At 43.7% G+C, this 21,684-nt stretch overlaps 2 protein-coding genes across 2 annotated transcripts in view; one reads left to right on the top strand and one right to left on the bottom strand.

Moving 5' to 3' along the window:
• LOC133125972 (microtubule-associated protein 4-like) overlaps window positions 1-1,271 on the top strand; it is a 35,332-nt gene extending 34,061 nt beyond the window's left edge. The window contains exon 12 of the mRNA XM_061237733.1: window positions 1,109-1,271. Within this exon, the coding sequence (XP_061093717.1) occupies window positions 1,109-1,116 (8 nt within the window). The 3' untranslated portion in view covers window positions 1,117-1,271. The remainder of the gene's footprint in view (window positions 1-1,108) is intronic.
• Window positions 1,272-6,977: 5,706 nt separating this feature from the next.
• On the bottom strand, window positions 6,978-21,271 carry LOC133126834 (myosin-7-like). Its single transcript, XM_061239247.1, has 37 exons — window positions 21,071-21,271; window positions 20,574-20,717; window positions 20,330-20,486; window positions 20,171-20,198; window positions 19,979-20,084; window positions 19,756-19,848; window positions 19,271-19,334; window positions 19,075-19,173; window positions 18,885-18,988; window positions 18,502-18,640; window positions 17,538-17,656; window positions 16,930-17,079; window positions 16,627-16,797; window positions 16,139-16,448; window positions 15,562-15,635; window positions 15,246-15,451; window positions 14,868-14,991; window positions 14,652-14,788; window positions 14,313-14,568; window positions 13,954-14,196; window positions 13,697-13,873; window positions 13,287-13,432; window positions 12,937-13,027; window positions 12,431-12,820; window positions 12,158-12,284; window positions 11,962-12,080; window positions 11,643-11,839; window positions 11,365-11,548; window positions 10,831-10,996; window positions 10,619-10,743; window positions 9,882-10,190; window positions 9,574-9,777; window positions 9,187-9,483; window positions 8,987-9,091; window positions 7,828-7,923; window positions 7,592-7,726; window positions 6,978-6,998 (listed from the first exon to the last, which is right to left on the bottom strand). The coding sequence occupies exons 1-37, from the start codon at window positions 21,269-21,271 to the stop codon at window positions 6,978-6,980; spliced, it is 5,814 nt and encodes a 1,937-aa protein (XP_061095231.1).
• Between the last annotated feature and the right edge of the window lie 413 nt (window positions 21,272-21,684).

The following is a 21,684-nucleotide window of genomic DNA, read 5'->3' as shown; positions in this document are numbered from 1 at the left end:
TGCTTACTTTTTTTTTTTTAAACTTCTCTCCTGTCCTGGCAGGACTCGAGGCCAGTGTATAGTCCAGTGACACTCGAGTGTCGCTCTACTGAAATTGCGGGACGCTCATGAAAGCTCTGTTGTCACCCGGTGTAGACTGTGGTTGTTAGCAAAAAGTTGTCCTCAGCAAAAGGTATAAACACTTCCCAGTCGCACAGAGTATAAAGCAAATGTTGACGCTCTGTCGGTGGACTGTAAGCTGGTCTTTGCTGTAATTAACTGCTGGTTCGGGGCCTTTAAAAACCTCTGAAACAGGTCTCAGATCAACAGCCAGAAGAAAAAAGGCAGTCTCAAGAATTATCATATTTCTATTAACTTTTTTTGTGAAATGACATACAGTTTTCGAGATTTGCCAGTGGGGTAAATACATTTTTACTTGTCAAGCAAACCGTACCTTAACACAAGCTAATAATTTTCTACTTGAGAGAAGAAGAAAAAAGATTTTAAGTCTCATTACAAGACTAAAACACTTAAGGCAGATTGTTTTTGCAGTGTTCAAGGCCGTAGTAAGCGCAGAACGCATACTAATGTAGGAAGAGGTTGCTAACAGTAGATTTATGTCTGTATTCTTTAAACATCTTCCACCAGGAGCCCATGGAGGATCCTGGCAGTAGAAGTTGAGAATATTTAAGGGATACAGTTATATTTTGCAATTTATGTAGATCCGTTTGGTCACGGATCATCATTTTAAAGCACTTTGGAATATTTGACTCAGCTCAGGCAGTAATGATGGTAGGCTTGGTGATGTGGTGTCAAAATGGTGAGGCTTCTTGGATGAACTGTTTGTGCTGTCGTATTCGGTGAGATTTGAAAAAAAAAAAAGGCTAATTTGTTGTCAAGTCTGGTTTGTAAAAAGAACTGAAGAAGAAGAATATGAGACTTTGTGTAATGGCTGCCTTCAGCCAGGGTGGGGCTACCTCTCTGGGGGAGGGAGGGAGGGACTATGTGCCATACTTCTGCTCATACTTCACGTTTTAATTTTTTGTCATGTTCCTTTTATTCTGTGTATTCAGTTTTAAGTCCCCCCCCCCCACCTGACCACACAACTGTGTTTGACTCTGTTTTGCAGGCATTTAACCCTCCTTTGTACTATCACTCTACCCTCTCCATCTCCAAACCCCCACACACACACCTTCTCCATTCTTCTCCTTCTGATTCACACCCCCTCCCTCTCTTCTCTCTTTCTCCTTCTCTCTCTCTCTCTCTCTCTCTCTGTCTCTTCTTCTCTGGTTTTTTCCGCCCCCTTTCCGCTGCAGATTGAGTCTCGCAAGCTCAACTTCCGCGAGAGCGCCCGGGCACGCACGGACCACGGCGCTGACATCATTTCCTGGCCGGCCCCCTGCGGGAGCCCCCAACTCCATCCACCGCACAGCGTCTCTCTCAATGACTCTCTCCTCGGCTCCTCCAGCTTCCCCCTCCGCTCGCCCCCCACCCTCGCCTCCCTCTCCCTCTCCCTCTCCCTCTCCCCCCCACCCCCGCCCGGCCCCCCGGAGTAAGGTTGGGGGGGGGGAGGTGAGGGGGGGGGGGGGACGGGCACATTAGCAGGACATAGGACTTGAGTTCAGCCATCACAATCTGGCAACCCACATCTGGCAACCCACCATCACCATATACTGGCACCATATACGGTTCCTCCATTTTGTAAACGGCTAAGCTGACATTGTACAGACACCGGGCCTCAGACACAGGCAGGCAGGGCACGACACAAGGGGAGGGAGGGGCTTCTCTCGCCGGGTTACCATTGGGCTACCGCTGTCTCTGGTCCCTGCGATTGGTTGACGCAGTGCTCGAGACGGCCAATGAAAAAGTCGGTGCAGTGCAACTGCCCTGCCTGCTCCCTGTCGCCAACGGCAACGCCCTCTTTCACAGTGTAACCCTCCCCCCCCCAAACCCCTCACCAAACAAGCATGATGCTTCTAGTGTGGCACTTTAGTCTTACACAGTGTACAGTGTGTCCCTGTGCCATCTTGGTGACAGAGCATCGTCATGGAAACCCTCACGCCCCCCCCCCCCCCCCCCATTCTCCCTCCAGCTATGGAAACCTCCTGGAATCACGTGTGGCTTATAGAGCAGTCAGACAGTAACTTAATAAAGTGTAGCACCCCTTATCGTGAGCATGTGGGGTTGTCCCAGTAACCATAGCCTTCTCTTCCATATTCCACCCCCCCCCCCATTCAAAGCCCCCCCCCCCCCTTACATCCTTACATTCTTCTCCTTCAAGCTCACTCACAACCAATAGAGGCAAGTAGTCTGTTTGAACTGTAGGCTATTTAAATATCTTTAAACTCTGTGTTTCGTGATGATGTGTTTGAGTAATTGCTGTAACAATGAGCTGTGTTGTTATGTTTCTTTTTTTTTTTTTTACTTACCGTACTCTGATTCATTTTCTTCTTCATGGTTTTGGTTCTTTTTTTCTTTTCTTTCTTTTTTTTTCCTCCTCTTGAAGCAATACAATGGTCTTTTACTAATAGGACACAACAATCCTCATGAGTACACGCACTTATCGCAGACAGTAGTACACACTCACAGTGACGGACACGCCTCCGTCAGGGGTTTCTGACTGAGACGGCCAGTCAGCGATGGAGAGAGGGAGAGAGAGGGAGAGGGAGAGAGGTGGTTGCACTGGAAGGTGACGGAACTGGGGAGGTGATGCTGAGGTACAGTAGTTAGGGACAGCTGAATGTGTATTCTAGGATTTATACATTATTATACAGTATGTCTTTCCTTGGCTAATATTAATGCGTATTGCTTAGCTGCTTCCTCTCCAGTGGCTGCTATACAAGACGTTATCCTGTTGAGCTCCGTTTGTCGTTGTGATGCCAGACATTATCCTGGTGAGCTCCGTTTGTCGTTGTAATGCGAGACTTTATCCCGGTGAGCTCAGTTTTTTTGTTGTGATGCGAGACTCTATCCCGGTGAGCGCAGTTTGTCATTGTGATGCGAGACTTGACGTTATCATCGCTGAAACTTAAAATGGCGGAGTGTGATTAAAAGAATGTGCCTCTTTCCCTGACTAACTGAGACTTGCGCAGGTGTAGGGCGTGTTTGAAAGTCCGGGGGACTCTTACCGAATGTTTGAAAGTCGGTTTAAGAAAGCGTTCTTCGTAAAACCACCTAGTGTACACTTTGCTCTTTCGGGTTCTGTGCTAAATCAACTGTAACTTAAGTTACGTAATTATTTGTTCTTACGTTTTTGTTTTGTTCTGTTTGGGGCGGGTTGTTACTTATTGTGTTATTGGGCAATATTGGGTTAGCAATATCTGAATATCTCGTCAGGCGTTTCCCTGTGGGTTTTGGCCATAGAACACTAGGTGTGGCTTGCATTTCTTGTAAACACTGTAACAAACAAAAAAATATGACTACCATGTTAAAAAAATAAATTAAAAAAAAGTTGCAAGGCTAGGCGAGTGACATTTTCCACAGCTTCAGAGATTTGAGTAATGTGTATTGCAGTGTTGTGGTCTGGTATCCATGTCCATTGAGAATTGTGAGCGAGGCTCTCGCCGTTGAGCAGAGAAAGGGTGATAACATTTTGACCCTTGCGGTGCTGCTGCACTGTGCCGATAGTTTTCATTTCCTGGGTCCTGTGTCGTGACAGTGGGGCAGGAGACCTAAGAGATGTGAGGTCCCTTTTCTTGCTTTAACCCCCTGCACTGATTACATTACTCCCCCACATTGTTATTATAATTAGCCTATATGTGCTAAACGGTTCCCCCTAAACCCAAATGTTTTACTCTTTGAGTGGCGGGAGTGTTGTTTTACGGTGATTAAGAGGCGATGGTGTGTGTGTGTGTGTGTGTGTGTGTGTGCGCGTGTGTGTGTGTCTGAGTGTGTCTCAGTTAGAGATGGGAAACCCTTGAAATTTTCAACATCCACTGAATGTAGTTAGTGTCCTGCTACTTTCTAAAGTCAGTTTCCGAAGGTATCCACCCTAAGTAATACAAGAAGGAATATTCTGGAAAATTGGATGCACATATAATCAGAATCAAATCATGTCCACTTATAATAATAATTATTATTTATATATCCACTTCTGAGGATTCTGTTATTATATTTATGGTTTTGGGTATGAATTAGGTCTGTTGGAACAATATGTATGAAGCAAAAGAACAAATTATCAGAAAAAACGTTTCATGATTAAATATGACAAATAGGGTACACTGTGATGAAGATATATTATTCGGTTAAATCGGGATTACTTGTTGGTTCGGAGTACGGTACAGAGGGCCTCAAGCTATTTAAATGAAGGAAAACTCAATACACATGTAAATCAGAAAATGTATAGTAATGAATATCAAAAAGTGCCAGGAAAGCAGTTAAAAAAAAAAAAAAAGTCAAAAAATAAATGAAAAAAACTGAAAATAAAATTTCAAACGATAATCTTTCACGCTTGAATAATCCCTTGAGTTTAACACGAAAAAAAACTATTGAGAAAAAAAAAAAAAGAAAGGAAATTCGCAATAATGTTTACTATTAATATCAAAGATGTTATTTTGAATGAGAGGTTTGTAGATATTTCTATATGAGCTATTTTATAGTGTGGCACTAGTGCAGCGGCTGCTGTGGACCTGGCTTAGTCTCTGGGTGGAGACTGTTCACACTGTGGGTTTCTGTGTCGTGCTTCTGGTGCCACGGTCGTTCTCACGCCGAGTTATCCTTGTGCCTGTCCGCGGCCATTTTGAGATCACCTACCTTCCCCACCCCCACCCCCACCCCCACCCCCACCCGGTCTGTACTACGGCTCACTCTCATCCCTCTGTGATCACACGGTTGTATATAGATATATATCGTACTGTTTATACACTATATCACCACAGGGAAGAAGAAAAAAAAAATATTTTTAGGGTCATGTGGATGTTGAGTACAACTTTTACATTCGTTTTAAGCTTTTAAACCATTTCTGGAAAGTGTTTTTTTTTTTTTCTTTCTTTATTTTTTTTTTTTTTGGGAAATTCAGTCAAGTTTGCCTTTTTTTTTTTGGTCAGAAAAAGGGCTGAAGAAAAAAAAAAGAATGTTTTTGAAATGTAATGTAATAAAAAGATGCGAGATGCGTTTGTTTTATGTGTTTTTTTTTTCGTTTCGTTTCTCCGAGCCACTACGTGGTAAGGGTGTGTGGGTAGGGAGCGGGTGAGGGGGATTGTGGGTAGCGGGGTTGTCTGCAGGGAGGAGGGAGCGTAGGCTTACCCGCCATTTCCCCCTCCCCAGTCCCAGTCTTAAAACTCTGCCGTTGGCTGGAAAGGCCTCTCCTATCAACACACCAAGACACTCTCACTGCAAAAAATGTCTGTCTTAACAAGTGTTTTTAGTCTTAAGATTTTTTTTTCTATTAACAAGAAAATATTAGCTTGTTTTAAGTTACTGTCTGCTTGACAAGTGACATTTTCTCACCCAATTGGCAAATCTTTCTCACTTCATTGGCTGTTATTTTTCTCATTTAGCAAAAAAAAGTAATAGAAGAGAATATTTTAAGTCTAAATATAAGACTAAGATACTTGTTAAGACTGACTTATTATTTGTTTGCAGTGCTGGCTTTCTCACCGCCCCCCCCCCCCCCCCCCCCCCCCCCAACCCCCCCAACCTTAAAAAAAAAGAAAATGGATTGAAGTTTAAAGTGTATAATTTCAAATGTTTTTAATGTGCCATTCCGGAGTCTAAAAGTGAGCAGAGAGATTACTCACTCAGGGAGACGTTTCGGATCTTGGAATCTCGGAATGACCACGCTCCCGTGTCCCGCTCCGTGCATGCACGGCCCCGGAGTGTCGTGGTGTTGCTGATGCCCTTCCGTACGCCTTGTGTGTCAGATTAACAGTAGCCGTCGGCCGGCCCCGCGTTACGCAGGGCGCTCCGGTCACGCGACGAGAAACGACAAGCGAGCCCCGTAGTCCTGCTTCTGCCAGTAGAGCATATACCAGCTGAGCACACATACTAACAACACACCGTATGAGCATGCTAAAGACAAGGGGTTCTGTTAACTAGACGGTTGTCATTCACAGGATTTGTTTGTCGTTTTTTTTTTTTTTTTTTTTTTTCCTTTAATTTTGGATTACTTGGATTCTTTTTTTTTTTTTTTTTTGGTTTGAGAGAAGTGTTATTGTGGTTAATTGTTAACTAGTGATGTGATTATTAAACATGAAATAAATTTAAAAAATGACAAAAAAAAATTATGTTTGTTCATTGATTTATTTTGAATGGTTCCTCTCCAGACTTCGTCCGGTTTCAGAATTCAGTCACAGTGACTCAGTGTTATATAGTGGGCTATACTGTATGTTTACAGTCATTAAATGAATAGTAAGTAATGGTGAAGTACATCATGTAGTTTGATTAGGGTAAGAGCATTTTATAATCTATGGAAATGTACGGGAAGGCTGCAAAAATGTATGTTTAATTTGTCAGAACTGTCGCAGTTATTAGTGTAATATGAAATGGTAGCTTACTGCAACAGGATTTTCAGCTCTGTTTCTTACCATTAATGTTTGAGTGCTTTCCTGTTCAGGGATTATTTATGTGTCAGGGGTTTTATGCTTCAGTGATGTGAAATTCAAATAACTCGACTCATAGTGAACGCCATAAGAAGATACGCCATCTAGCATATTGAGCTTGAATGCAGAAGAGAAAGGATATACAGCTCATTGTATAGGGAAACAAACAGTTACTTAATGAAATCACCACCCTAATGGAGATCTACTCTAAAGTGGCCTATGCTGCAAAGGCCAGCTTCTTCCCTTCGCATGTCCAAGTGCAGTACAATACAGAGACACGGACATTCAAATTCTCAGACTCAAATGTTTATTTGAATTGTATTTACAAACAAACATTGGGCAAACTTATGCATATTTGTGACCAGCTAGTAGCAACTGTGCAACACAATTTCAGCACATTTATTATCTGGCAGGACCACAGGAAGAGGAGGTCGAAGCTCAGAGTTTCAGTCGAAAAATTCACTCTTCATCGTGTGCTTTCTGTTGAGTAGAAATTGGAGAGAGACATTACATTATTGGCATTTGGCAGACGCTCTTATCCAGAGCGGTGTACAGTTGATTAGACTAAGCAGGAGACAATGGAGAAATGCAGGGTTAAGGGCCTTGCTCAAGGGCTCAACGGTTGTGCGGATCTTATTGTGGGGGATTAGAACCACTAACCTTGCGTGTCCCAGTCATTTACCTTAACCACTATGCTACAGGCCACCACTACAGACGGGGGAAATATTTTTAGTGGCTTCCTTTGAGAATAGTCAATGAGTTTGTTCATTGGACATTGACTGGAAATATAATTTAAGGTGACACACCTCACATCCTGCAGTACACAATATGCACACAATATCTTTTAACATTATTGAATGACAGTGCTCACAACATTGAATGAAACCCTATTACTTCCTTTTAACAAACTGTATCCATTGTTACTATACATTGCTTCCATATATGTATATTGTATAAGAAAAGGTGTTCTTCAAGGCTGTTACTATATGTAGCAACTAATTGAGCAACTGAAGTACAGGAAGTAAAAAGTATGGGGAAGGAAGGAAACGTAAGGAAGACATGAAGGCACTAACCTTTGAGCCGACATCCCGGCTCTTGGCACGCAGCTTGTTGACCTGAGACTCTGCGATGTCGGCTCGTTCCTCTGCCTCGTCCAGCTCGTGCTGCAGCTTGCGGAACTTGGTCAGATTACTGTTAGCCTGTTCCTCCTGAGACACAGAGCACACACACAGCACATGAGGAAAGCCTGGCTGGGAGGCACTGCTGTGAAATATATAAATAAATGCACTGAAGGCATGTCAACACTTACAGCCTCTTCTGCAGTTCTCTTGTAGGACTTGACCTTCAGCTGGAGCTTGTCCACCAGGTCCTGCAGACGGGCCAAATTCTTACGGTCCTCCTCGGTCTACAAGGACGGAGAAGTATACTTTTTTAACCATGAAAAATGTCAATCAAAATCAAATAAAAGCCAAAGCTCCTTCAAGACTACAGATGCTCCAGAGTATGCCTTTACTTTTTCTATCCCTCATCCATGTTCCTAACCTCTGTTCCTTCCCTCCCTCTCCACATTCTCTCCCCTCACAGACGATGATGTATCCAAATTCCTGCTCTTCCACCATCCAACCACCTCGACCTAATACCCTTATCTACATGACTGAGTTTCAACTTTGCTCTTGATAGACCCACATCATTTGGCAGACGCTCTTATCCAGAGCGACGTACACTTGTTTAGACTAAGCAGGAGACAATCCTCCGCTGGAGCAATGCAGGGTTAAGGGCCTTGCTCAAGGGCCCAACGGCTGTGCGGATCTTAGAACCGCCAACCTTGTGTGTCCCAGTCATTTCCCTTAACCACTACGCTACAGGCCGCCCACTTAACAGAGAACAGTGTTCCCTTCCTGTGACGAGGCACATCACTCTGTTAGAGCAGCTTCTGTCTTCATCCTCCTTGCCATCTCAGCAGTCTTCAGCACTGTTGATAATCAGGTCCTCCTGTCATCCCTTGCTGTGAAGGGATCCATGGTATTGCCCTGGAATTCTTTGGCCTCCTGCCTCAACAGTTATTCCAGGGTCCCCTAGGGTGGATACCTCACAGTATCTCCACAGGTGTCAGATGACATTCACAGCAGGATATAATGGCCGGGAATCAAACCGCTGACCTTGCGTGTCCCAGTCATGTACCTTATCCACTACGCTACAGGCCGCCCATCCAGAATACAGCAGCTCACCTGATTCACAACCTCCCAAAGCATTCTTACAGCATGTCACCCCCTTCTCCCTTCCCTCCACTGGCTACCTGTTGCAGCTCATATCAAATTCACTAGGGCCCCTTTGTTGTGCAACCACAGCATGTCTGGCTTGTCTCCGTTGCATGCCTGCACTTCCAGGTTACACCTGCTATCAGTCCTGGCCCACCAATGGTGAAACGATTACTTATCAGATACGTTTTTTTTAAAAGAAAAAGTTACCTGGTAGGTGAGCTCTTTGATGCGTCTCTCATATTTGCGGACGCCCTTCAGAGAATCACTGCTCTTCTTCTGCTCCATTTCCACCTCATTTTCCAGCTCTCTCACCTGTAAGTTTGAATTAAAAAAATTATTATTATTCTTCTGCATGTCTCACTGTGTGATTCCTTAAGGTATAAGCGGAGGTAGCGGTAGACACTCACGCGAGCTTCCAGCTTCTGGACCTGCTTCTTGCCTCCCTTCATGGCGATTTGCTCAGCTTCGTCCAGGCGGTGCTGCAGGTCCTTGATAGTCTGATCCATGTTTTTCTTCATGCGCTCCAGGTGAGCACTGGTGTCCTGCTCCTTCTTCAGCTCCTCTGCCATCATGGCCGCATCAGTAATGGCCTTTTTGGCCTTTTCCTCAGCGTTCCTGCACTCCTGCACTGCTTCCTCCACCTCAGTCTGAAGCTGGGCTGTGTCACCCTCCAGCTTCTTCTTCTGGTTCAGCAGGCTGGTGTTCTACAAACACGTTTGAACACAACAGTTTGAATATTATCAGTTTGAATTATGGTCAAGCTATTAAATGGCTGCTATCATTTTTAATCTTACCTGGGAGTGCAGAAGCTGTACTCTCTCGCTGACATCCAGCAGTTCCTGCTCAGCCAGCTTACGACCTCTCTCAGTCTGCTCCACCATGGCTCTCAGCTCATCCAGCTCTGCCTGTAGCAGATTGTTGCGTCTCTCTACAATGGCAATGTTCTCCTTCAGGTCATCATTGGCACGGAGAGATTCATCCAAATGCAGCTGAGCATCCTGTTGGAGAGGAAAGGTAGTATTAAGTTATATCTTGAGAACTTTACACATCCAAAACTAACATTGTCCTGTACCAAATAGAAAATGTTCTGGTGTTACAATACCTTCAGGTGAGAGTGGAGACCCTTGAGCTGCTTCTGGGCCTCAGCTGCCTGCCTGTTGGCCTGACTGAGCTGGATCTCCATCTCATTGAGGTCTCCTTCCATCTTCTTCTTCAACCTGAGGGCTTCATTCCTGCTGCGAGTCTCAGACTCCAGGGAGCTTTGCATCGAATCCATTGCTCTTTGCTGGTTTCTCTTGGCCTGTTCCATCTCCTCATCCTTCTCAACCAGTTTGCGCTCAATGTCAGCTTTCACCTGATTGAACTCCAACTGGGCTCTCAGGATCTTACCCTCCTCATGTTCCAGGGAACCCTTTTAGAATTGAAAATTTCATTTGTTAGTTTAATTTGCTAAAGCCGTGACATCTAAGCTATATGTAGTGTACATGGACAAATATAAACGTATATTCTGTATATGCACAGTCTTTGAATTAAAGGGAGTTGAGGGTCTCTGGCCCCCATGAATGGTAAAGGCCCCCCAAAAAAGAAATAAGTGATTTTGAGGCATCACTGGTAATTATGGAAGTACCAATGCATGTGATGTCCAGTACTTATTTGGTTGGCCTGACGATGATGCCAGTAATTTCACAGCCTTCTCCTTTTCAGGAATTCAAGGCTTGCACCAGGTGTGAACAATGACTACTCACAGAAGATCTTAAGTCCCTTTTCACCCACATAAAGTTAACCCAGGGCAAACATAAACCACAAGGTTATGCGATAACTGTTGGGAAATGAGCTCACCTCTGCTTCCTCCAAGGCAGCCTGGATCTCAGCCTTCTCTAGTTCCAGCTGTTTCCTTATTTTCTCCAGCTCATGGATACTCTTCCCTCCCTCAGCAAGTTGCTCAGTGAGGTCGGAAACCTCCTCTATTTAAGAAAGCATGTTGTGAAATATGTGGCTAAAGTTTGAAATGTAATTGTATGAAACATCAAGACTTGCTTGTAACTCCTAACCTTGAAGGTTCTTATTCTCCCTCTTCATTGTCTCCAGGTGATCCAGTGACTCCTCGTAGGAGTTTTTCAGCTTGAAAAGCTCAGTGCTCAGAGATCTGGCCTCCTTCTGGGAGCTCTCCAACTCACTTTGAGACTCTTCATATTTCTGCTTCCACTCAGACAAGACCTTTCGGGATCATAACAGGAAATTGATTTTAAAAACAACATCTTAAGAGGCCTTATTTGAGAAATGTTGTCCCTGCTGTAAAATCCAGCTATGCAAGTTTGACCATTCATAAGCTGATCAAGCTGGATATGAGCTGATCAACGAGCACAGCCAAGCTGGTCATGAAGCTAGTCTAGCTGGGTATGAGCTGGTCAACCAGCTAGTGCTGGTAGCATGTCTGACCTGGTATGTTTCAAAACATAGCATGGGCTGGTCAAACCATGTCAAACTGGGAGTTGGTCTGAACTGATCAACCAGCTACCAGCTGTTTCAAGACCTAGCTTCCGTTGTTCTTTTCAGCAGGAGTGGCAATATCAGTCCTCTATCACCTTGTCAAAGTTTCTTTGCTTCTTGTCCAGAGCGGCAGCAGCTGCATTAGATCTCTCCACATCAACCATGAGATCTTCAATCTCATTCTGCAGCCTGTGTTTGGTCTTCTCCAGGGAGGAACATTTAGCATTCACAGCTTCCACAGCCTCTTCTGCATCCTGCAGTCGCTGAGCCAGTTTCTTCCTGGATGAAGGGAAAGGGGGATGAATATAGTTAATAAGACTGAATCCCTTGCTTGCCTCTTTAAATATGAAAACAGGCTGCTCCAATTCCTTACTTTGCTTCCTCCAGCTCCTCAGTCCTCTGGATGGCATCAGTCTCGTACTTGGTTCTCCACTGAGCCACCTCAGAGTTGGCCTTGGAGAGACTGCGTTGCAGCTCAGCCTTAGCCTCCAGTTCCTCCTCATACTGCTCCCTCAGCAAGTCACAGTCATGGCGAGAAGACTGAACTGCATGAGCCAGTGCATTCTTTGCCTGCCAGGAAAAAAAGAGCACAGCGTGCAAGACACCATTTTAAGAGTTGGGTTATATTTTAATAAAATCGTTTTTTATCAGTTCGACAAATGTGAAATACAGTAGGTTTTGGTACTGCTTACCTTGACTTCCTCTTCCAGCTGCCTTTTGAGATCTTCAGTTTGCTGAGTGTAAGACTGCTTACCTCTCGTCAACTGAGAGACTAAAGAGTCCTTCTCTTCCAGCTGCCTGGCAAGCTCCCCTAATGTGTAAAAAGAAAAAAAACAGTGAATTGCATTTAGAGACACCTGGATATAGAAGTATAATGGATATACTTACCATTTTCAGTCTGTAGCTTAGCTTTCTGCACAGTGAAGTCATTGATGGTGCGTTGGCCTTCCTCAGCCTTGGTTCTGTACTCAGTCATCTGATCTTCTAGAGTCCTGCACATCTTTTCTGCATTTGTCTGAAATATGTGTAACAATGAGATATGCTGAGATATAGCTTTGATTCGTTCACAGCATGCAAACAAAGAGCTACATATTGTGCTAAAAGGGACAGGTTAGAGCTGTATCTTGGGAGACCTATTAATCTTAGGTGAGCTCACTTTACCTTGACCTTGAGGATCTGCTCCATGTTGGAGACCACATCGTCTAGCTCCAGTCTGAGTTCGCTCTTCTCCTTCTCCAGCTTCTGCTTCACTCTCTGCAGGTTGTCGATCTGCTCCCCGAGGTCAGCCACACTGTCGGCGTGTTTCTTCCTCAGTGTGGCAGCCGTAGCCTCGTGCTGCAGAGTGGACTCTTCCAGGTCTCTGCGCATCTTCTGGAACTCTGCCTCCCTCTTCTTGTTCATCTCAATCTGAGCAGATGTGGCCCCACCAGCCTCCTCTAGCCTCTCGCTGATCTCCTCCAGCTCTCTGGACAAGTCGGCCCTCTGTTTCTCCACCTTCGCACGGGCTGCTCTTTCAGCCTCCAGCTCCTCCTCCAGCTCTTCAATTCGGGCCTAGAAAATGTTGACAATGAGCTTTTTATATAGCCTATTATCTCTAAGGCAATACCTCAGCTTTCATGTTAATTCACAATGCATTCTTGGTCACTTTCAGATAACATTGAACTAACCTGCAGTTCCTTCAGTTTCTTCTGGAGCTGAGCACCCATATTCTGCTCATCCTCAACCTTGCTGTTGAGTTGGCTTATCTCAAAGTCTTTCCTGAATAGGGAGAAGCATCAGAAGCTCTAAATTACTGTGTGTTTTGTGGAGGTGTGCAGATGCTAATATTGATGGTAATCAATTGAAATATTTCTTGTGGGTATGAACAACTTGTCTCTTGAGACCTTGCTCTGTTTTACAATTGGTGCCATTCTCAGATTGTTTCCTGCATTCCCCATTTAATTTATGTTTTTGGTAACATTTAGAGATACTGGAATTCCATTTCATATACAGTACTTATGATTGGTTGTGATCTTACTTCTTCAACTTTTCTTCCATCTGCTGCTTATCATTCTCCAGGTCCATCACGCTCTCCTGGGTTAGCTTGAGGTCCCCTTCTAGCTTCCGCTTAGCCCGCTCAAGATCCATTCTTATCTTCTTCTCTTGTTCAAGAGATCCTTCTAGCTGTTGAAAGAGAAAAAATAGAAATGGCATGTACTGTAGAAACTCATGTTTACACGTCCTTATAGCAATATTCTATCCACATTCTAAAAACATGTCTCATATATATAGATCCACATCCTATGATATCATTTTTTTAAATGATTCTACTGGTGCTGTATTAAACTGCCACTGCATTGCAGCATGTTGAAAAGAGGAACAAACAGTCATTAACAAGTTTCAGTTTTAGGGAGCCCCGCCCCTACAGCACAATTATTTGGTGCTCACATCATCAACTTGCTGCTCCAGTTTGGCCTTGGCCTTGGTCAGGGTGTTCACTTTGTCCTCCTCACTCTGCAGGTCATCCAGGGTTTGCTGGTGAGCCTCCTGAAGGGCCTTCTTCTCCTTGGTCAGCTTGGCGATGATTTCATCTAGAGCTGCCATTTCCTCAGTCAGGTTCTTCACCTGTAAACACAAATAAAGGAGTCAACAGACTGTCACCCAAACTTGTCGTTCATTAGTTTGAAAAATGTAAGAGCACAGACCTTGTTTTCAGTGGCATGTTTCTCTTTCTCCACTTTCGCCAGAGTGAGCTCCAGATCATCAATGTCCTTCTTCAGCTCAGAGCACTCATCCTCAAGCTTCCTCTTCTTAGCAGTTATCTCTGAGTTCATCTCCTCCTCATCCTCCAGCCTTTCTGTCAGCTCTTTGACTTTGGCCTCAAGCTGGATCTTATTCTTGATCAGCCCTTCACACCGCTCCTCAGCATCACCAAGATTATCTTGTTCCTGATGATAGGACACATACATTGGGCAAATCAATGATCACGTCACCTCCTACCTTTGCGAATTTCTTAGATGGAAAAGTTGCTGTTACATTAATAGATGCTTAGTTAGTAACTCACAGTTTGAACTTGTAGCTGGAGGTCATTCTTCTCTTGGAGGAGAGTGACCATCTTTTCTTCCAGCTCTTTCCTACGGGCCTCCGCCTTAGCATACGCCTCTTTCAGCTTCAGGAACTCCTCCTTCATGTTGGCCATCTCTTTCTCGGTCTCCGCGGACTTCAGCAGAGGCTTGATCTTGAAGTAGAGTTTCATCCAGGGCCAGTTCTTCACCCCCATGAAGGCTCGCACGTTCCACTGGATCACAAGCAGGGAATCCCTGAGGTTTAACACAAAAAAAAAGTATAAAGATGCAATCTCCCTGCTATCTCACGATTAGGATGGCAATATCAACATCCTGACCTGCGCTCCACAATCTTCTGGAACTCAATTCTTGAGAGCAGACCGCGGGACCTGGACTGGATTCCAGTGATGATCAGAGCTAGACGATCATCTCTCATCTCCTCCAATGTGCCCAGCAGACCAGCTTTGAAGAACACCTGATGTGCAGAGATATGGGGTGTACTTATTTTTGCTTGTCATTAAACTCACACCGAAGGTAATTAATTCAGTTCATACCTTAGTGTGTCCTAATTTATATTGGTTGTGGTCAATGTCCAGAGACCCAAGAAGTTTCTCTGCTGCCTTCTTATTGTCTATGAATTGTCCCTCGGGTATAGCGTTGGGGTTCAGGATGCGGTATCTGCAATGGGATAATGTAGACTAGTATTAGACAATTCAGAATTGTGCAAGTACATTGGGGCTCGGTATCATTATAGGTATATATTGCTACAGAGAGCAGCCCACGGACATGGTACCATACTGTTCACTATATGAAAATCAGCACGGAACTGGGAGTCAGTTTTTCTTTGCTGACTTTGCTTCATGCGTTCTGTATGGTAAACCGACACCCTTATTATGCCATATTCATCCATAATGATAATGAATGACGGCAACCTCTGTTTGAAGTCTCCATACAGGATCCTGTTGGGGAAGCCCTTCCTGCAGATCCTGATGCCTTCCAGCACGCCGTTACAGCGCAGCTGGTGCATGACCAGAGGGTTCTCCATGGCCCCGGGAGTCTTGGTCTCATTGGGGATGAGGCAGCGCACAAAGTGAGGGTGAGTAGATCTTAAGTTGGCCATCAGCTTGTTGAGATTTTCCTTGAGTGGGAAAGGGAAGTCCTCCAATTAAATAATGCAGACTTTCAAGCGATGGTGTTGTTCTATTTACTATTCCCGTTAGTTTCATTTTCAGGAATGTTCCGACTCACCCTATGAAGAGCTGATACGGTCTGAAAGGAAGATCCCTTTTTCTTTCCACCGCCCTTGCCTCCCTTCCCGGTATCTTTTTGTGAATAATTCAGTATACGAGAAACAAATAAGATGTTAAACCAATAACAATCCTCATCATTTTTAAAGCACAACAGTTATTTTTATCCATAACATTTCTGGAGACTTAAGTTTTTTGCCAACCATGACTATGCCAAATTAATTAGAGCGGAGGTCTGTGACTTTTTTCCAAGTTTCTGACCACACAGTATATTACAGAGAAGCTAGCTCCAGTTCAGCCGATTGACTTCTAACTTGGAACATGGAGCCATCTGGGACACTACATGAAGGCGATGACAAAGAGGTACCCTGAAACACTGGCTAACCTCAGGTCACCAGCAGGATAAATGTATAGCCAATTATGTGGCCCTTCTTACACTAACAAGGATCAGCCTAAATCAGAAATGCTTGGGATGCTGCTTAAACACATGTTCTGGGATTCTGGTACCAGCTTTGGGACTTTGGAATAACCTACAAGCGCAATTTAAATATTTATTTTTCACTTTTAAATAAACAAACCTGCATCTGATCCAGCATAATTGACAAAGAGGAAGGACAGTAATTTCAGAGTTGATTTCTGGAAAAGGCCAACCACTGTTTCATTCAGTGGATCCTTGTTCTTCACCAACCAGTTGGAAATGTTGTAGTCGACAGTGCCAGCATAGTGAACCAGGGAGAAATGGGCCTCTGGTCTCCCCTTGACAACTCGGGGTTTCTGGAAGTTCTGTGATTTCCCCAGATGGTTGTCATACAGCTTGGCTTTGAAGGTGGCATCACTGGCCTTGGGGAACATGCACTCCTCTTCAAGGATGGACATGATACCCATGGGCTGAAAAAGGGAAAAAGTGACTTCTCTGAAAATCTCGAAAAGCTACAAGGTATTTCATGCCAAACATTTTACTGTTAGATGTAGACGGTGTACCCTAGAACGTGTTGCCTAGATGCATCAGCCTGTGTCCATGTACAAATGATTTAACAAATGTCAAATGCCACTTTTACTAACCCACCTTTTCAATGAGCTCAATGCAAGCCTGCAAGTCCATGCCAAAGTCAATAAACTCCCATTCAATCCCCTCTTTCTTATACTCCTCTTGTTCCAGCACAAACATGTGGTGGTTGAAGAACTGCTGCAACTTCTCATTAGTGAAGTTGATGCACAGCTGCTCAAAGGTGTTGAACTGCAATAGAGACCGACATTTTGAGTTTGCGACTTTCTCTTAGTTTGTAGACTCTTGAAAGACCTTGACCAGAGATTAAGATTTTATACAAAAACAATACCTGCACAAGTCATTCATTCAAAAGATACTCACATCAAAGATCTCAAATCCTGCAATGTCCAGAACGCCAATAAAGTATTGTCGAGGTTGCTTTGTGTCCAGGGATTGATTAATTCTTATCACCATCCAGAGGAACATCTTCTCATACACTGATTTAGACAGAGCACCAATGGAGTAGTGCACCTGTTATGACAGAGATGATAGTTTAAGCGCAGAGCTATCTCCAGTCCAACCATGAGCTAATCAGGAAAAGAAGAACAGCAGTATTTGGTTGATCCCAGACTGCTTTTCATTTAAATGAATGATGGTGTACAAGTCTCGTGTTATTTTACAGCCTCACAGCATAGCAGTGGTGTACTTAATCTTAATAACTGGGGTAAAACAAAATCTAGCTTGCTTCATGTATCCATCTAAAATACATCTAATCTTGGTTAAATACAGGTTTAATTGTCTTTCTTGGAATTTTAGACCTGTTGTTTTTTTTTTTGAAAACATTTGGTACTGACTCATGCTCAAGCTCCTGTTCTCTATCAATTATCTCATAGTATCAAGCAGATTATTTTCAAGGATTTAGAAAAGGCTTATGTTTCGGTTAAAATCTTTACTTTTGTGTCTTGTGTCTGCGGGATCTCCTACTTTACCTGCTGGACATTTTGTCCCTTGGTGACCCATTCATTGCCTACTTTGACTCTTGGGTGACACAGACCCTTGATGAGGTCCGCAGAGTTCAGACCCATTAAGTAGGCAACCTTGTCTGTATCTGTAAAGGTAATTGAAGATTATCATTAATGAACGGCCACAGAGACCCCTACTACTGCCACAGGGCCCCCGACCGGCTACAACTAAGAGAAACGTCAGGGTACAAATGTGGAATAGTGAACATGATACAACAAGGGTTGCTCCAAGGGTCAGAAAGTAGAGGTCATGTCATGAACTCAGTCAGCTGATTTCACAAGCTAGCTGAAGAATTGTGCTAATTAGCACATCCTGGTGATTGGAACAAAATACCTTTTCTTTCTTAAAGATATTTTTTAGGCCTTTTTCAGCTTTATTGGACAGTATAGAGAGACAGGAAGAATGGGGGCGAGAGAGAGGGAAAGACATGCGTCAAATTTTCAGACGGTCGGATTCGAACCGTTGACGTCGCGGCTCGCAATGAGCATGCGGTTAATGCTCTACAGGCTGCGCCACCGAGACACCCCAATACCTTTTCTTTCTGAACTTGGATTTTACATCTCCGCTTTGCACCATACACATGGGTCGTGTTCAATCGGGAAATGTTTTGCTAGCATTTTGCTACTGTTTCTGCGTTGAAAGATATGTTTCCTCCCAATGGTGTGCAATGTTTTGCATCATGCTTCGGGGTATGTTTACTCCCATTTTGTGGGTATATGTCGGGGGTGGCCCAAATGAATAATGACATTAATTGAATTATTCTCAGACACCATAGTAGCAAACCGTACCCAGTCAGGATATTCATAGCTCCACTGTTTCCATTTAAATAAACGTTGTACTACCTTTTGTTGGGGCTGAAAGGGACCATGGTCTTTTTTATAGGGTTGATCTTAGAAATGCTTCTATAAAAAGTCAGTTGAAGACTCTCACCCTCAGTGCCATCGGCTTCCGCCTGTTCCTCTCGCTGCTTTTGCTTGAACCTCATGTTGCCGTAGTGCATGATGGCTCCAGTTAGCTTGTAAATGCCATTCTTCTCTTCCTGAGTGAAGCCCAGCACATCGAAGGCACTCTAGAGAAGAATTGGTAAACAAGATGTGTTATAAACTGTAAACCATTCAAATGTACCTCCTACCTACCCAGGGCTCTTCTTCAAGAGAAGAAGTTCAAACTGTGAGTAACTAACACATGGTTTGTTAATATAAGTACTGCTGTACGGGATCAGTTTATGAAGTTTTAGGAACACTTTACGAACCTCATCTGTGATTTTCTATGTATTTCATAGACAGAGAATTCCTGGGATATATTCTACTCACGTCAGTGGCCATCAGCTCATCAGCATCATCAATAGAAGCTACTGTCGTCTCTCCTTGGGAGATGAAGGAGTAGTCATAAGGGTTGTTGGTGATGAGCAGCATTTCTAATGAAGGAAAGAATTTGTTAGAGTTTTATCAGTTGCTGCATTACACTCATCCGTGGTGGAGAAGAGAGTGCTGTAGAGCTCACCCAGAAGCTCTGGTTTCTTCTGGGAGAGGATCTGGTAGAAGATGTGGTAGTCCCTCTCAGCCTTCAGCTGGTAGGTCACGCGGGACTTCTCCAGAAGGTCTTTAACATAGAGCACAGGACGTGCGGTCAGTTCAGAGAGATTGAGGGAGTGATTCTCTTAATATTAGAAATGAAAGGTTTCAAAACATGTTCTCACAAGTTTCAATGTCAGCAGAGGACAACTTCCCACTCACTCCAAAGTGAATTCGGATGAATTTGCCCTGAAAAGAAAATGATGTCATTATTAATATAAAGTTTCATCGGGTGGTGGACAAATTACATGAAAGGCATTATACAGCCCTGCTATAAAATCCAGCTGAGCCAGCTTAACCAGCTTGAGAATTGAGCTGTTCATAGCAGGTCATAAGCTTGTCTAGCTAGGTATGAACTGGTCAACCAGCTAGTGCTATTTCAAAACATAGCTTGAGTTGCTCAAACCATGTCAAGCTGGCAGCTGGTTTGAACTGGTCATCCAGCTAAACAATGTGGAGCGTGGAGCTGGTCTGAACTGGTCAACCAGCGACCAGCTGTTTCAAAACCTAGTTTGAGCTGGGGGGTTTTTTCAGCAGGGAGGACAAAGTTTCTTCACAAAGTATGATGCTTAGTATGTACCTCCTGCAGAGGCAGCCAAATATCACTTACAAATCTTGAGGAGTTGTCATTTCTGATGGTCTTGGCATTTCCAAAGGCCTCCAGGGCTGGGTTGGCCTGGATGATTTGATCCTCCAGGGTGCCCTGAGCATCAACACACACTGTCAGTATATGCAAGAATGAACAGACATCAACACTTAAAAAAAAATACTACAGCGTTGTATATTACTCTGTTCATTAAACATCATTGATTATTGAGCAGACTCCAAACCACCTTTTTATCAGCAGCTGCATCCTTCTTCCCCGGCACAGCTGCAATGCTGGCAAAGTACTGGATGACCCTCTTGGTGTTCACAGTCTTCCCAGCACCAGATTCTCCACTGAAAACAGAGGCACAGTTTATACGTATTTACAAACGGAATTGTACATAAAAGCGTGTCAAAACAGAAGACCTGAATGGACTTACGTGATCAGGATGGACTGATTCTCCCTGTCTAAGAACAGAGAATGTATCATATTTAACAACTAGTCACATAATTATCAAGTAAAAGTAAAGTGAAATCACAATGTTTGGAGTAATCTGAGGCATAAAATAGTGATGAGTGCAAATGACTGTAGGTTTTACCTGACAGCATGTACTGATAGGCATTGTCAGAGATCGAGAAGATATGAGGAGGAGCTTCTGTCCTCTTCTTTCCTCTGTAAGCCTTGACTACAGACTGATCATACACTGGCAGCCACTTGTAGGGGTTGACAGTGACACAGAACAGCCCAGAGTAGGTCTGTAAGTGGAAGAGGAGTGTTAGAAGAGGAGAGTTAATGCCAGTCAACGGGACTTTAATGGGGAGGACCTAAAGGGCCGAACTCACGTAGATCATCCAGGCTGCGTAACGCTCTTTGAGGTTAAACAGCACAGCGGGCTCGTGCAGGAAGGTGAACATCGCCATGTCCTCGATTTTATCAAACTTCGGCGGGTTCTGGGGGTGGACGTCGACCTCCTTCACAGTTACGGTCTAAGGAAGATAAATAGTGACGTGGCATTGAATAAAATGTTCATATCTTTTGAGACCATAGTTTTACTTTAGAAACCTATTCAGAATTGCAAGTGGCGGGAAAATAATTGCATGTTCATGGGGTTAAAGTATGTGCCAACAAAAAATGTTGAAATTGACACAGAAGATTCTACACAGAAACAAATATGGTTTCTTTGAGATTCAGCAGTCCGTGGTTTTCATAATTTCTAAAATGGCATCAAGGATAAAGAAGTACCATGAATCAGCGTACAGCCAAAATCTTTTTGAAGCAACCCTGATTAGGCAAAATAACAACTACTGGTTATTTTCTCATCACAGTGAACATACTGTACCTTTCCAAATTCAGTCTCAGCGGTGACTTTGTCACCGTCTCTGCTCACGACGGAAGCCTTCACATATTCCACCTCCGGGTCGGGCACAAAGCATTCCTTCTTCATGTCAAAGGGACGGGTTTGGGCCTCCAGACGCTCCTTGTCAGATTTACGGAGGAATGGGGCAGCCGTCCCAAACTCCGCCATCAGTGCATCACCCATACTGAAATCTGTCAACAAACAATAGAAAAACAGATGTCAAAGAGCTGAGAGCTGAGAATTTGTCTACATATCCAACTCCTTAACTCCTGTGAATTAAACACATTTCACAGGGTGTGAACCAAATTGTTGTATATGGCATCTGTAATTATAGATTTCCTTATTAAAGCTTGGAAAAAGCTCAAAGTCCATAAAACAGAAATTTGCCAACATCCCGTTACTGTAAGTGGTTCAAAATGTACATCATAATATAACACTTCATGAAACATGATCCTTTTACTAGCACACAGCAAATATGGATAAATATATTTCTGAAGTTATGACTCTTACCAAGTGTTGTCCCAAACTTGCTTAAGGTTCTTCTTTTCTTTATCTATTTGGATCAGGGAAACAAGATCAATCTCAACTGCATCCAA

Source organism: Conger conger, chromosome 4 (genome assembly GCF_963514075.1).
Source record: "Conger conger chromosome 4, fConCon1.1, whole genome shotgun sequence".
Classification (NCBI taxonomy): domain Eukaryota; kingdom Metazoa; phylum Chordata; class Actinopteri; order Anguilliformes; family Congridae; genus Conger; species Conger conger.
Note: the sequence above shows the minus strand (reverse complement) of the source record. Positions and strands in the feature narration are given on the sequence as shown.

Coding starts and splice junctions, on each gene's coding strand:
- LOC133126834 (XM_061239247.1), bottom strand. CDS start 21,271: ATGGGTGATGCACTGATGGCGGAGTTTGGGACGGCTGCCCCATTCCTC. Junction 20,718..21,070: donor CTGAGACTGAATTTGGAAAG/GTACAGTATGTT, acceptor TATCTTCCTTAG/ACCGTAACTGTGAAGGAGGT. Junction 6,999..7,591: donor GCCGGGATGTCGGCTCAAAG/GTTAGTGCCTTC, acceptor TCTACTCAACAG/AAAGCACACGATGAAGAGTG.